The sequence below is a fragment of the Formica exsecta genome, unplaced genomic scaffold, assembly GCF_003651465.1.
Source record: "Formica exsecta isolate Colony F162 unplaced genomic scaffold, ASM365146v1 scaffold1473, whole genome shotgun sequence".
NCBI classification, from domain to species: domain Eukaryota; kingdom Metazoa; phylum Arthropoda; class Insecta; order Hymenoptera; family Formicidae; genus Formica; species Formica exsecta.
Genome location: NW_021848804.1, coordinates 301636 through 317958, shown reverse-complemented (window position 1 = coordinate 317958; position 16323 = coordinate 301636). Strand labels below are relative to the sequence as shown.

The following is a 16323-nucleotide window of genomic DNA, read 5'->3' as shown; positions in this document are numbered from 1 at the left end:
TCGCTAGGATTCGTCAACTCGAACAGCAACAGGCCTGACAGCATCACCAACAGGCACCACTCGTACCAGTACGGTATCAGGTTCACTCTCACCACCACTGGGTAGATGGGCGTGATGCCGACCAGCAGCAGAAAGATCATCAGATAGATGTGCGATGTGAGATACGACATGAACTTGATAATGGGCACGTTATTGTATTTGTGCCCGAGAGGGAGAGCAAATACTACCCAGACGGGCGGGCAGATGATGAAGGCGATGAATAACAAGATTGTTCGAAACGCGTTCCAGTTCAAGCTACCCTGCCAAAGTTCTTGCAGGTAACGCTGCACCACGGTGTGCGCGATTACCTCCTTCTGCTCGTTCTCGATCAGCACGTCCAGGAACTCGACGTTTCGGCGATCCATTGACGTCAAGATCCTGCCGGCCGAATCGGCACCCGCTGCCAGAGCAAGCAACTCGGTCGCCATGGCCTCGCACTGTTTCCCGGCCGCAATCAGATCCTTGGCGCGTTCCTTCTCCTTCTCGGAGAGTTTCATATAAATATTGGACAGCTTGGCCGCCGTGTCCACCGGCGCGGGCGACACCAGAACAAACTCCTCTATCGGTTTGTTATTGTGACTCTTGCTGCAGACCATCATGTTGTAGACAAACTGTAAATGCAACATTTTGCTCGAATTAAAAAATTGAATCGAGAAAAAGAAGGTTTTTATGATGTTATATTTTTGATATTGTGTGCCATAACAATTATTAATTGATTAAGTAACGATTTTTTATCGTGCATTCTATATTTATATATATAAATTTTTTATACAGATTATTATATAATTTAAAATTTTTATTTTTTTTCTAGATAAAGTTATATCACGACGTTCTAAGTTTTTTATACCATCTTACAATTAGATTTTTATAATAGATATTCTGTTCTACTTATTTTAAGTTAAGGTGAATAAATATAGATAGATATCATGTGTTATGGATGTGATAATTGTAGTCTTTGATTCCGCGATACTTTGTTTAATTACTATAAAACTCAATTAATCGTATTACGGTAAAGTTTTCTATAACGGCACGACTGCGGGATTTTAGGCGATAGTGATATTGATCTTGTTTTAAAATTATTTGAGCGGAACGCGTGTATTATCAATAAATTTTCGATCACGAAGCCGTCGTAACTATACCTCGCGTGCGTACTTAACATTAAAGTGCAAATTTATTAGTTCGATTCACCGACTCTGAGAAAATGAGTAAACTTTCTAAATGTCGTGCATCTCTCGATCCCATGAAATGCTACTACACATTTTTGGAATTTTAAAAGTATAATACCTAGCCCCTAATATAATTCTACGAGATAATTGCTATATGATGCTGAATTTATAATAAAAAAAAATTTCTTTTAATTAAATCGTGATATCCGATAAAAACCTTTTTTATCAAAAAAGAACTTTACAGTTTTTTTAAAAATTAGATAATTTTATCTTATATATAAAATAGTTATTAGACACCGTTGTACTTTATGTAATTTTACGATCATCATATTGCAAGACATAAAATTCATAACTAGTCAAGAAAATTTAAAAAAAAACTCGGAAATTCTGACGTTTGAAGAACGCCTTTGTTTGAGAGTTTTCCTCAGAGTTTCAATGTTATTCTGCTTATCGATTGCAAGCATCTTACCCTTCTATCTTCCATGAGAGCGTATGTATCGTGCTCTTTCTCCATGAGATACTTGAGCACATCGTTGTGACCCTCGGACGCGGCGAACCAGATCGGCGCACAGCCAAGATTCGTCTCGCTTTTTGGAGATGCACCGCTCTCTACGAGCAACCTCACGACATCCAAATGACCGGCGCGTGCCGCGCAATGTAGCGGTGTCCAGCCATTCTTGTCGGTCGCGTTTATTTCCGCTCCCTGACCCAAGAGAACCTCCACCATTTGGTAATGACCGTGGGTAGCCGCAATGTGTAATCCCGTTTTGCCGTAACGATCCGCGCTTTGCAGCAGCTCCGCCGATCTGCTTAGCAATAAGCCCACGACAGTTATGTGGCCGCCGAAACAGGCCAGATGCAGGGGGTTCCATCCGTTTTCCGTCGTCGCCGCGTCTACCTTCAAGTTTTTAAAGCTGATGTAAATTTAATTTTTTCTTAATTTTAAAATTAATTCTTACATATTCACGTAAGAAATAGCTGTTGAATCGCTGTGGACTCTTTAATTTGTTTGGCTAATTATATGTGTAAACATTGTGTTAGAATATATATCATTTACAATTAGATATCTTATTATTTATTACAGATATCTTGACAGAATTTTTTATCTGAGTAATGCCATGAATTAAGATTATATGAATGAAGATTATATTATGTAAAATATTACACGACAAAAAAGATTTTATCAAATTACCTGAACTCCGGCAGAATTGAGGAGAAGTCGCACGACATTCTCGTTTCCAGAATAAGCAGCGAGATGAAGAGGAGTCATGCCGGATTCGGCTCCCAATTCTCCTACCAGGGATCCTCCGGTTGGTGGATCAGATTTTACAGTTCCAGGTATATGAGTTAGTAATTCTCTAACCGTATCTAGAATCAATTGAGAATTGTTTTGTCAATAGTTTATTTGCTACATTTTGCTTAAAAAAATCATACTTGCACTAATTTAAGTTTATTTAGCTTTCTATCATCAGAATTAGACTTTCACTATCTTCTTATTAGCAAAGTTATAAATAATATATGATCAAAATTATTCCAATTAAATATATTGAATTTTTTAAATGTAATTAATTAGTGATATAATTATTATTAACGTAATGACTATTGATAATCCCTAGATAAGCACGACATTTCTACTGCCGTATATTTTTACTTACCAGCTTGTCCGAAGTAAGCAGCAACGTGAAGCGCCGTAACACCAAGCTTCTTGCTAACTATCTTAAGAGACTGCGACGATCTCATCACCTCGAGTACCTGGCCGTGACCATATTCAGCCGCCAGATGAACCGCAGTGAAACCTGCGCGATTCTCGTCAGAGCAGGACGCTCCGGCTCTAACTAAAACCTTCACTACTTCGGCATGTCCGCCTTCCGCCGCCAGTTGTAACGGTGTCGCGTCCGTCAACTTATTCCTGGCAGTTATCACACCCTGTCTATCGAACTTCATCAGTTCCTCGATCACTCGGACGCTGCCTTGCATCGCGGCGATGTGAGCGCAAGTGTTGCCGTCCTTGGTGCAGGCCATCACGAGACTCGGATGCCTCTGAAGGAAGAGTTGCACCACTTCGGCATAATTGTTCATAGCCGCGGCGTGGATCGGCTTCTGTCCCTGATCGTCCGTGGCGTCTATATTGGCACCGAGTTCCAGTAAAAGTTTGCAGACCTCCAACTGGCCGGCTCCCGCCGCCAGATGAAGGGGAGTCTGTTTCCTAAGGGTTAGAACGTCTATTGCAGCGCCGTGATCTTGGATGAGAAAACGTACGAGATGCGTGTAACCGTTCATAGCGGCGAGATGTAGGGCGGTTCTTCCCACGCGAGACTTGGAATTTATGAAAGCTTTGTTCGCCAACAGCGCGTCGCACACTTGTAAGTATCCGTGCTCGGCGGCTAAATGCAGAGCGGATCTACCCTCGAGATCGAACACGTCGACTCTGCCGTGATTGGCGAGGAGAGTCGTCACCAGTTCCATATGACCTCGATTGGAGGCGATCAGCAACGGCGTCCAACCCACGGCGTTCTGCCGGTTCAAGGCCTTTTGTACATTCGTGGACGACATCCGGCTGATCATCTCCTCCAGGATCTCATTGTTGCCCGCGAGAGCACAGTGATGGAACGCTGTTTCCTGGGCCTGTTTGGTTTGCAGCGAGACATCCGCGCCGTTGTCAAGAAGAGCGCGCACGACGGCGCGATCGTCACCGGGGTTGATGACCTCCGAGGGTTCGATCTGAGCAGCGTAATGAAGAGCGCTGGCACCGTCGTTCGTTACGCTGTTCACGTAAGTGGTCACCACTTCTGGACCCTTCGTCTCCTTTACAAATTCTATCAATTGCCGAACCACATCCGCCCGGCAACCTCTGCAGGCTAAGTGCAAGGGCGTCTCTCCGTTCTGTAAGAAAAATAATATTTTTTACATTACCAATTATTCAACTGTTTAATTATTGTAACATTATATAAGTATATAAAAAATGCATTTTGGAATTGGATCTTGTTTCGTCGACGTACTTTCGACTTAAACATCGGATCTCCGCCGTCTTCGAGAAGCAAAAGGAGCGTCGCTAAATTCCCGTGACTGGCTGCTACGTGGACGGGTGTTTGGCCGTCGTCGGTTGTCAAATTGGGTCCCGCTCCGGATTTCAATAACATTAGAGCGCATCTGTCACCGTCGAGCACCCTGGCGGCTATGTGAAGCGGAGTTTCCCGAAGTTTTCCACCCCTCACGTGCACTTCTGCACCGTATCCTAAAAGTGTCTCCACGACAGCCGGTTTGGCACTTTCCACGGCTATATGAAGTGCCGTATAATTATCGTTAGTTACCGCGTCCACCTGTCCAAGAAAACGCGAAAGAAATAAAAAATTTAAGCTGAAATTTAGATCGAGAGAAAATATCTCTCAAATTGCACTGTATAAATCAAATCTCTCGACAAATTTGGCATAAATATTCTAGCAAAATTCTGACAACTTTGAGATATTATAGTAGTAGATATATATATGTATATATAAGAATATAAGAAAATTTAGAAATATATGTGAATGGTATCCATTCGCCGAGAGAAAAGCACATATAATTTCTGATGACAGATAACTTACCTTCTCTCCACGTTGCAGCAAAGTGCTAATAATACCCACGTGACCGTATCTCGCAGCCGTATGAATAGATCTAGCGCCACGTTTGTTTGGCATATGCAGATACACGCCCTTCTTGAAGAGCATCGTGGCACATTCCGAGTGCCCGTTCAGGGATGCTATATGCATCAGAGTCGAGCCGTCTTTCGTTCTTTCGAAGATACTCGCTTTAAATTTGTCGGCCAGCAGCTCGATGATGGAAGCGTGGCCGTTCTCCGCGGCCAGATGCATCGGCGTTCGATCCTGATGATCGGTGATCGACGCGGAGGCTCTGACACCGTAAAAATATTTCACCAAAGTTTCGTCACCTTCGGCGCTCGCTATATGCAACGCGGTTTGTCCATCGCCCTGGAATAAATGTTGCACGCTGATATTTGTCAAATAGAATTAAACGAATGCCTTATTTTCAACATTGCGTCACACGTAGTTCTATAGAAAACTGTATATAGAGAGACTTGAGTTTATATATTTTGATTTAAAAAATTAGAAAAATTTTCACTTTCGTACCTGCACTGGATTGGTACAAATAAAAAATAATGATTACTTTTCATTTTAATAATTAATTATCATTTTGTTTCTTAGTATCATTCATCGTTTTGTATGTGAGAATAAAAATTTTTACGAGCGATTAATGTCGGTAGCTTCTCTTAATACGTGTTGTCGTTGACTGAAAATTTAATTCTGTCTACGATATTATCCTTGCTCGACGCAATGCGACAGTTGATCTCATTACGCATGCATGCCCCCCATACACGTGCCCGCAACTTTTTTTGTGACACAATTAAAACCTTTGCATTACTAGACACATTATTAACCGCCGGCAAGAGAAAGGTCAAGGATCGTAAAATAATTTTGTAAGGTGAGTGAATGCAATTACAATAAAAATAATCTTCAGCATCTTTTTATAAACTTTACGACCGTGATGTTCTAACTCATTACTCATTCAGGTACATAAACTCGCTGTTCTCTCTAATGATATTTGCAGCAATTTGTAAGTCACTCTTATATCATGTATGATCGATCTCGCCGAGTTTTGTACTTAATTTGCCCGCAGCATTAAAGCTTAAGTTAGAATAGAATTAATAGCTGCAGTATATAAGATACTTGACGCTTTGTGTTTAGTTTATGGCTTCCTCATAAACTTTGTATCAAATTTCTGATTCTATCAATTTGAAATTAATTAAATAATAAAAAAATATCTTGTTATACACATATTTATATATCTAAAACTGATTTTTGAAATTATTTATTTTTACGCAAAAAAAAAATAAAAGAAATAATTTTCTTCAACTGTGACATTGTGGTAAAACAGATTAAGAACATTGCGCATAATAGTTTGTTGAAAAACAGTAAAAAGTTTGCATTGCAACTGCATTATAATTTGCGAGCTTAAAAGTACTTATATAATCGCCAAAGTTTGAACGACACGATCCGATTACCGGCTTAATTTTCCGCCTCATTTAGGATCCTCGTGCTTTTAACGTACATTCAACGTAATTTAACGTACATTTTGCATGTCGACGGGCGCGCCATAATCTACCAGAATCCGCACCATGTCGATGTCTCTTCTTCTAGCGGCCAAATGCAGCGCAGAATCACCTGATGGTGTGGTGGCTCGAAGCTGATCAGGCGCTTGCTGTGAGAGAAGTTCCCGGCACATCGACTGATTGCCAGCCTCAACTGCTAGCAAAAGAGGTATCTTTCCTTTCTGCGACGAGAAATGAGATTTGAAAAGAATTATTGAGATTAAAACATTCTTTTCTGCGAAAAGAAAGGCATTTATGGTATACGAGTAATTATGTGATGTACTATATAAAACGGAAAGAACTTAAAAAATGGCATAAATATAAGAAGAAAAACACGTTTCAATTTATTTTTATAATTTAGATAACTTACATAGTAATTACTATTTCTAAAAAATTTAAAGAATAATGTTTTATTTTATTTTACCTACAAAAGTATGTTTTTTTTTTAATTTTTTAAATATTCTCAATTTATGTCATTTATAGAAAAATTCCTAGTAGAGAAAAATTTATATTAATTATAATAACTGTTATAAGAGAAAAGGCATCTAAAGATATATTGTTACCAATTTCTCATATAATCTTATCTCATATAATCTATAGAAATCTTTTAACAAATACTATCGTGACAGGTGACACAAACATTTTTCGTATTTGTCCGAAACATCTTGTTACAGAATGTACTCAATATTGCTATTTATATTGATCTAATAACTAAAATACGGAGAGAAAAAACTGCGGTAGATTATTCTGAAAAGTTTTTCTTTTCATGTTTTGAGTGTTTCGGTGACTTTCCCTTCAAAGCTCAACTTACAGACAAGAACTTCACGCATGTTAGAACGATAACAAACAGTTTCGATGCCCTTATTTGGGCAAGCATATCGTTCCTTTATCGTAATTGGTTCTAATACCCGAAATCGCGATAAATCCATTTGAAGATCGAAAGTGGAGTGATCGAGATCGCCGAATTTCAGTCAGTCTAACGACAGAGAGCTTACGATAAGCAAGAATAAAGTGTATCAAACCGCATTATAAGTGAAGCTTTTAGTCCATTACGCGAGTTAGTGAAATCGACGAAGTCTGTGCACTATATTAATGTACGTTGTGTATAAAAACATTCTGCGAACGATATAAAAATCGTTAGAAAATTTTTATGTGAATAGAAAACTTTGACATTAATTTAATAAAAGTGTTCGTCTCCATTGTGACCCAAGAGTATTGTTCGTGTGTCCCTCGACCTTCGGTAAATCTATTCCAGTTGCAAATGCGATTTTAAATCTTATATCATTAATAGACTTTTGTCAACATATCTAAATATGCGCATATCGTCTTGATATATCATGGCTATTGTTTTTTTTTTTTTCTTGTAAATGGACGAAGATCGTCGTGACTGTCGGCATTCGTCGACGCGTCCGAATCGGTGGCGTCGTACTATCGCGACAGAATGTATGACAGAGAGCAAGAGAGAGAAAGACAGGGTGGAAAAAGCAAACTGGAGAAGATTTATGGCGCCGTTTGGTACCAGGTAGCGATTTCTCGGTACGCGGCACCTGTCACGCGAGAGACGCGAAATGGGAGCATCGTGCCGCGGCTTACTGCAGAAAAACCTTCATCTTCCAAAACTTCAAATTGAAGTTTTGGGGCTAATGCAAATTTACCGTGGTGTCGCACGATTAAAATCCGTCCTAGAATCTCGCCGAGATGATCGGCGAAACTCGACAGCAATTTTTCAAACCCCCCGAAAAATGATACATTTAATCGGCGAGCTTATTGCGCAAGTTTGTGAAATAATATTGCCCGCTACTTACCCCGTCGACCTTTAGCCTGATGTCTCGTCCGGCAGCGCCTAATAAAGCTCGTAGAATCGACGTCGCGGTGCCCGTTTGTCTTGACGCCACTAGATGAACCGCCGTTTGTTGTCTTGGCTATAGATAAGTTTCAAGAAATTATAGATATTTCATGTGAGATTACTTAAGTACAATACATTTTTTTTTTTGTAGAGTTTAAGTGATAATTCAAGCCTCTATAATCGTTATTCTCATATTGAAATAGAATCCAAATAAAATTTCACAAAAGTTATCCTATTGTTTTTTTTTTTTTCTTGTAAATGGACGAAGATCGTCGTGACTGTCGGCATTCGTCGACGCGTCCGAATCGGTGGCGTCGTACTATCGCGACAGAATGTATGACAGAGAGCAAGAGAGAGAAAGACAGGGTGGAAAAAGCAAACTGGAGAAGATTTATGGCGCCGTTTGGTACCAGGTAGCGATTTCTCGGTACGCGGCACCTGTCACGCGAGAGACGCGAAATGGGAGCATCGTGCCGCGGCTTACTGCAGAAAAACCTTCATCTTCCAAAACTTCAAATTGAAGTTTTGGGGCTAATGCAAATTTACCGTGGTGTCGCACGATTAAAATCCGTCCTAGAATCTCGCCGAGATGATCGGCGAAACTCGACAGCAATTTTTCAAACCCCCCGAAAAATGATACATTTAATCGGCGAGCTTATTGCGCAAGTTTGTGAAATAATATTGCCCGCTACTTACCCCGTCGACCTTTAGCCTGATGTCTCGTCCGGCAGCGCCTAATAAAGCTCGTAGAATCGACGTCGCGGTGCCCGTTTGTCTTGACGCCACTAGATGAACCGCCGTTTGTTGTCTTGGCTATAGATAAGTTTCAAGAAATTATAGATATTTCATGTGAGATTACTTAAGTACAACACATTTTTTTTTCGTAGAGTTTACGTGATAATTCAAGCCTCTATAATCGTTATTCTATTGAAATAGAATCCAAATAAAATTTTACAAAAGTTATCCTGCTATTTCTGTATCCAAAGAAATAAAATACAAAAATTATATCAGAAGTAGAAGATTAAATCTTTTGAAATTATTTAAAGTGAATCTATATTCTACAGAATAGCACAATCTCTTTCAGTACACACACGGTATTTGTATAAGATAATTGTTGCAATGGATCTCTTTCAAATTTCTTTCTAAAGATTGCGAAAATGAATATTTATTCGTACCCCTCCCGTAGCGTAGGGATCAACACCTCTCTTGGACAGCAACAACTTAACAACGTCCTCCCTCGAATACATAGCAGCAATATGAAGAGCATTGTAATTATCCTGCAGAAAGTGTGCCGATAAAATATCTTACATTCCAGAAAGTATTTATCTATCAGAAAATCGTATTCATAAACTTGCTTGATTATAAAATTAACATAATTTTATTTTTTTCCCCGAGAAATAATAAAGTATTTTTAATTAGTCGCACAGTTAATTAATTAACCATTTAACTCTACCAATTTTTTTAAATGTTTGTGAAAAAGCGATATTTGAGAAGCACGATATGATTATCGCGAACATTTCGTTGATTCATAACAGATTTTTATGAAGACGGGATAATAAAAGCCATCAAAGTTTTCCTCTGCCGCACCCACAAATTCGGGCTAGCCTTTAATGATAGATTTCAGACTTTCGATCACGTATCATGTATCAGCATGCTATTCGAAAATTATATCAGAATCATCATGGGAGTGGTAGGCAGTAAATCGATAGTAGCAAGTACATAACGTCTTGCATAATGTGTTTGTAAAGTGATACATTGTTAATGCACGTTTCTACAACAAATAGAATTTTTATGATACGCTCTTAACATGCGTTGTGACATAATGCAAGTAACAGGAGTAATGTCAATTATGTTATTGAAATATTTATACTTTTTACATTTGTATGGGATAACGAAAATTATGACCTTATTTATCCAACTAAATAAATAGTTAAAGATGATACATCACATCTTATATGCCGACATGCAATAAAGTTTTATAATGAATATTTTAAATAAAACAATTGACAACTGTGAAAATAACATGTAAAACGTTGCAATTAATGATCAGGTCGCAATCTGTGCTAACAAAGTCAAGCCATTCGAAGAGAGAGGGAAATAAGTCAAGAGAACGATTGCGTGAAGGAGAGCCAAGGTTAAGGAACTTATGTTTACTGATCAAATGAACAAGATGGGTAAGGGATAAGTGTAAAGGGATAAGTAGGTCAGCCGCCTATCAACTTCAACGAAAAAGCAGTCCGATTCTTGGAATAGATTAAAATTGGAGCTTTACAGTTAGTCATCAAAAGATTTTATTTGCAACGGCTTTTTGCGCCGGAAGGTCATTGAAAATGTCACCGGTAGAACTGTGTATAGTAATATCGATTTTGGAAAGTCTTATCACAGGATTAATGTTACGTTTAATAGCAACGGTTTTCACATCTAAAAGAAGGTCAATTATACGCGCTTAGTGTAACCTTCTGAAAGTCATGGTAAATATCACCAGAAGAACTATGCGTACTTATTCCTTTACACGTGTACCCGTCTTATCCATTCGGTCAGTAAGTATAAGCTCCTTGACCTTGGCCCTCCTTCACGCAATCGTACGTACCCTCTACTCGCCCCCTCTCTTTACCTCCACGAATGACTTGACTTAGCACAAATTGCCTAATCATTAGCTGTACACGTTTCGTGGCACGCGTCACCTTCGCAGCTATTACGTGCCAGTGCCACGTAATTCTAGCACGAGAACTTATCGCGACGGCAATGAATAAACAAAAGGCAATGAATCAAATGTTTCCTTTTCAAATGGAGTATTTTTCGAAAAATGTAAGCCTTGTTCGGTTGTATGTTTTCTTTTTCCTTTTGCGAGACCGTATATCATGTTCTTTTTAAATTGTTTATTATTAATAGATAAACATCTTTCTTGATTATTTTTTAATTCATGCGTTCGTGATTGTGGGGTACTTGCGTTGTTTCTGGCGCCCACGTCAGATCCGAGCTCAATCATCCGATCGAGGAGAGCGCTGCGGTTGTCCTTTACTGCGTACATCAACGGCGTCATCCCCGTCACCTACAGATTAAAAGTCTTCGTCTAGGAGCATACAAATTTGCTACATAATGTATCCCCATGCAATCCAAAATTTCTCACCAAAATTTTCTAAGAATAAATCGCGCGAGGGATCTATTTTGTCCACATAAGAACTTTACATTCTTTCGGCAATTTTTCTTATTTAAGTACATTAATTTTGTTTTTGTACTAAGGACTTTCTTTTCAGCAATCATATCGATGGGACTGACCGGGTCCAAAACACCGGCGAGCGGCACGATGAAGCCATCCTCTCCCGCACTTTGCACCGTCTTCTCCAGAGATTTGAGCAGCTGGTCCACGGGGGCCCACTCGCCGCGCGCCGCCAGGCCCAGAAGTCTCTGGGCCCCTTCCCTGGCGGTCGCACCGGCGGAGCTAGGCTTGCTTCCGGGCTGCGACGGCTCTCCTGCGGCCGTACCCCCATTGCTTCCGGTCGAGGCCGAACCACCATCGTCCTTACCGCCCAACGGGCTCTCCTCTTTGCTGGAAGGATTCTTCTTGTCGTCCTTGCCTCCCGGTGCCTTCTTGCTGTTACTGCTCATGCTATGCCGTACGATCCTTTCGCGCGGAACGCGAGCATGGTTTGCTCAAGTGACTCACTCTCGTTCGAAACTGCACATCGTTAACGATACACGGAAACAGCGAGGAATAAACGGCCACCAGATAGATACTTCTTTGTGTAGTGCGACATGGAACACTTGGCAAATGAAAAGTATAAGAATAATGCTCACATTTATCACATAACAATTTCGAAAGACTTCACGCTAATGCGGGGAAAGGCGATTTCGATTTATTAATAGGAAATAGTAATTCCGTAAATCGAAATATATCTGTAAACAAGCGCGACGTATATATATTTCAAATCACTTGCAATTTGTTCCAATAACAGAAATACGATATATAATATATTTTAATATATTTGATTAATATTTTTATAAGTGTTATATGTAAATGTGACACGAGTAAATAGCTTTTAGTTAATTGAATAAAACGTAACAACGTTTCCGATGACTTCTATTGGATATATTCTTCCTCGCATTTCGTGTGGCAATATCGTCCTAACACAAATGACAGATTTTTGCACGACTCGACACACTGCTAATTATTTTATTATTCGGATAAAAATATTAACGGTACCAAGCAAGTGTTAACGGCACGGTTAGTCTAGCGATTCTGAAGACGCTACGTAACCGAGAGGGTCGCGAAGAAGAGAGAGGGTTGCTTTTCCTTCGCTTTCGGGATCGACCAATCGCCGACTCGTTCTCGGTGTTTCATTAGGGTAACGTTGCACCAATACTTGCTCACCCTCGATCTGCACGGATTGCAGACCTCTCGCACACATGGGCTAATCTCGTGGTAGGCTGTGCTAGTCGTCGTTGGTAGCAGCTAAGGAAATCAGGCAAGAGGTGGTGGTTCAGGTCGAGGAAGGGCGAGAGTCGCGGGAGGGGCTGTTATGGCTGCCGTCGACACGCGACTTCCGGACCAGCCTGGCAGGCACGCTATCCGTCTATCTCGAGTCCACCGGACTCTGCCACGGACTCTGAATAACGTCCCTCAATTCCTTTTCGCTTTCGCTCGCCCGAGACTAAAAAGACTTGCTCGTGCGTGGTCTCTATTTTTCGCTCTCTCGACATCTTGCTTCGATGGTATACTTTCGGCGTGCAGGAAAATACGATAAGAACGTGATAAGTTACTTAATATAGTTGAACAATACTCCCGCGAGCTAATTAGTTTTGAAAACTATCCCTCAGATGTTACATAAAATATTTTTTTTTTTTTAGATAACTGTCGAGAAAGTACTTAAATCATATTAGAAGATATAAAATATTTAAGCCTTGAAAAATAGAGTCTTTATTTTGCGAGATAATAGCTCTTATTTTCAAACATAAATAAAGATAGATGAAAGAATATAGATAGCGCTTATGTTTAATCATCAAGTCTGTCATAGCTAATTTAAATTGCTAAGCAGTATCTTAAAAAATGATCAGGGTTGGGAAAGTTACTTTATAAAAGTAACTCGTTACCGTTACCGTTCTTTTTTCTAAAAAGTAACTCGTTACCGTTACCGTTACTCAAAAAATAACGGCTAACGGTAACGGCGTTACAAGTAACGCGTTACTTCCCAACCCTGAAAATGATACATAAAAAACGAAACATAAAAACGATAAAGATATTATAAATGATTCCAGTATCAAATACATTCTCTGCTTATACAAATAGCATGGTACTAGCATCAGTTCAAGTGAGTTAATATCAGCGCATCTTCGTGCAGATATCGCCTTAGTGAAATCATTATAACGTTTTGTCGTGTCTATATATATGTATGATTCTGCACGAAGAAAGAAGATTTATCGATAAAAAATTTTGAATTTTGAGACAGTGATTGTTTTAGATACTTTGAAATTGATTTTTTCAAATAAAATTAATCGCCAGTTCTCTTTCTTCGAGCAAGATCACGTGTATACGTTCATTTTGCTGCGTCATCGAGATTGTGTTGTGCGAGAGTCATTGATAAACATATCAGTCGAGTGAAAACATTCTCTGCTTAAGTAAGTTCTCTCTACTGCATTGCAGTGAAATCAGTGATCTGCGACGTATTGTGTCCTAATGCCTATTCCTATACTCACGATATATTCTGCACTGAATATACTAAATCACTAAACAAGTGTTCCGATAGTATATGTAATATATTCTGAACGGAAATGCTGAGTGCATGTCCAAGTGTGTGTAAAATGGACAAAATTGTGATAAGATGATAAATAGATAAAATTACGATAAAATGGAAGAAAATAACTCATTGTGATATCATATTTATGTTATTGAAAAAATCACGATATCATTCTAAAAATTAATTTTATTTTACTGCATATTTTACTACTGTACTAATAAAGTTTGATTGAAGTGTCATTACTTGATAGATTGTGCTGAAAAAACGTGATAATATCGTACTAAAAACCGCAGGATAACGGTTTAATATCAAATTAATTTTTTGCATGTGTTGATAAAATATTTTTATATTTCACATATATATTGTCTCTTTTCGCACGAAAATTATACCTTAGTATCTTAATGCCTACTAAACATTATATATGCACTCGACGTTTAAAAATATTTAATTAGCTTTAACAATAAAGAAATTATATTTAAAGCTATTTACAAAAATCGAAAAATTTATAATATCGTCATTTTAAGACGTTGAATACACATAGATATTATAAAAAAATACTCTCTCTCTCGCTCTCTGTCTCTCTCTGTCTCTCTTCGTATAATAATAATAATAATCAATCGTTAATTACAGAGAAATAATATAAAATTCCATATAACTATGTTTATATTAAAAAAGATATAGATAATACAGATATTATTGTTGTTTATGAGTACAAGATAAAAACTTGATAACAGAACTTTGTTTTATTCTGTTTTGGCGTGCAGCTGCAGTGTGTATTTGTTTACGTAACACAAGTGTCACTACCTTTACAGAAAGATGCTTCCCCTGTTTAAGTCGATGTCACGATACGCTATGTTCGGAATTTTAAATCGTCATAACTATCCACGATGTTTTTCTGTATTACACGCTAATTTTAGTGGTAAGTGAATAAATCATAATAGAACAAATAATACTTCGATTTAAACTTTGAAGTTTGCGCTATTATTATATATTTATTATTTTATTTTATTGTCTCCATAGACATAGTATATCTAGACCAAGGTGAGGAGTGGGGGCCAAGGTGCACGTAGAAAAGGACGTACTCTGTTCCGTGCCCCTTGCGTTCTCTCTCACTCGTACGTAGCATAGCGAAAGAGAACGCTATGCTACGTGCGAGCGAGAGAGAACGCAAGGGCATGAAATAGAGTATGTCCTTTTCTACAAGCATCTTTACCCCCACTCCTTAAATAAAGGCAAACGCTCGGTCTAGATATACTATGTCTATGATTGTCTCATTATACTGAAACATATGCCGAGTCCATACATCATTTCAATATTTAAATAAAATAAAACCGATTTGTTAATTATTTTTTATTCAATTTCTGAAAATGTAGAGAGTTTGTACAAATGGAATCATAAATGAAAGACCGTTACTTAATTATTCCAAATAAAGATAATAAAACATCATAAGCGTTATTTTAACAACCTTGCTATACGAAGATTAGTGTTTAATTATATAAAAATGTGATACACTATAAAAAAAAAAATAGAATTTGAAACTCAAAGATATATATGATTTAAAAAAATATCTTTGTATAGACTTACATTGCAATTAACACACATTGCAGAACGATATCAATGTCACAAGTCAAACATCCAAACGAGGGCTAATCATTCTCAAGCAATCAATGTTGCTCACATGTATAATCCCAGCGAAATTCCGTTGTTGGAAAAAACTATCGGACAGATACTCGGTGAAGCTGTTGCAACATGGCCCGAAAAAACTTGCATCGTTTCGGTTCACCAAAATATTCAATTAACGTTTTTCGACCTTCTTCGACGGGTTGACGCGTTCGCTGCTGGTCTTAAGAAATTAGGCCTGAAGAAGGGCGATCGACTGGCCATCTGGGGTCCGAATGATCTCGAATGGTTCATAACTTCCCTGAGTGCATCGAGGGCGGGATTAATCGTCGTCTCGATTAACCCGGCTTATCAACAAAATGAATTAGTATATTGTTTGCAAAAAGTTGGCATAAAAGCGATTGTCTCACCAATCGCGTTCAAAACGCAGAATTATCCGAGGATGTTACTGGCCGCCAAAGAAGTGTGTCCAACTCTGGAACATATTATCATTTATTCACCTGATCATGTGACGTAAGAGATATTTAATATTAATATTACTAATATACGAATATTTATTATTACTAATATTTAATCCCAGAAATGTGTGGCGTAAGAGATTTTATAACTAACGTTATCATGTTTAAAAATATTTATTATTTACAGTTTTGTAATCGTATTCTCTTAAATGGAATTTTTGCTGGAAAGCAGTGAAAAGTTAATAATGATATTATTTTTTATTCTTTATTAATTGCTTCTTTAAACATTATTAAATAGAATATTAGTAGATAG

General features: G+C 38.4%; 2 protein-coding genes across 8 annotated transcripts in view; one reads left to right on the top strand and one right to left on the bottom strand.

Moving 5' to 3' along the window:
- Positions 1-12406, bottom strand: part of LOC115246319 (serine/threonine-protein phosphatase 6 regulatory ankyrin repeat subunit A) — a 22935-nt gene extending 10529 nt beyond the window's left edge. For both annotated transcript variants that reach the window (XM_029825043.1, XM_029825042.1), the window contains exons 1-11: positions 11477-12406; positions 11148-11249; positions 9373-9474; positions 8894-9010; positions 6333-6533; positions 4790-5173; positions 4205-4525; positions 2861-4088; positions 2398-2573; positions 1675-2103; positions 3-650 (exon numbers count right to left, since the gene is read on the bottom strand). In XM_029825043.1, the coding sequence (XP_029680903.1) occupies positions 3-650; positions 1675-2103; positions 2398-2573; positions 2861-4088; positions 4205-4525; positions 4790-5173; positions 6333-6533; positions 8894-9010; positions 9373-9474; positions 11148-11249; positions 11477-11806 (4038 nt within the window). In that variant the 5' untranslated portion in view covers positions 11807-12406. The remainder of the gene's footprint in view (positions 1-2; positions 651-1674; positions 2104-2397; positions 2574-2860; positions 4089-4204; positions 4526-4789; positions 5174-6332; positions 6534-8893; positions 9011-9372; positions 9475-11147; positions 11250-11476) is intronic.
- LOC115246313 (acyl-CoA synthetase family member 2, mitochondrial) overlaps positions 7195-16323 on the top strand; it is a 13352-nt gene continuing 4223 nt past the window's right edge. Inside the window, exons 1-3 of one of the 6 annotated variants that reach the window (XM_029825033.1) lie at positions 7195-7445; positions 14745-14851; positions 15540-16065. In XM_029825033.1, the coding sequence (XP_029680893.1) occupies positions 14749-14851; positions 15540-16065 (629 nt within the window). In that variant the 5' untranslated portion in view covers positions 7195-7445; positions 14745-14748. The other 5 variants (XM_029825030.1, XM_029825031.1, XM_029825034.1 and 2 more) reach the window with 5 other exon arrangements.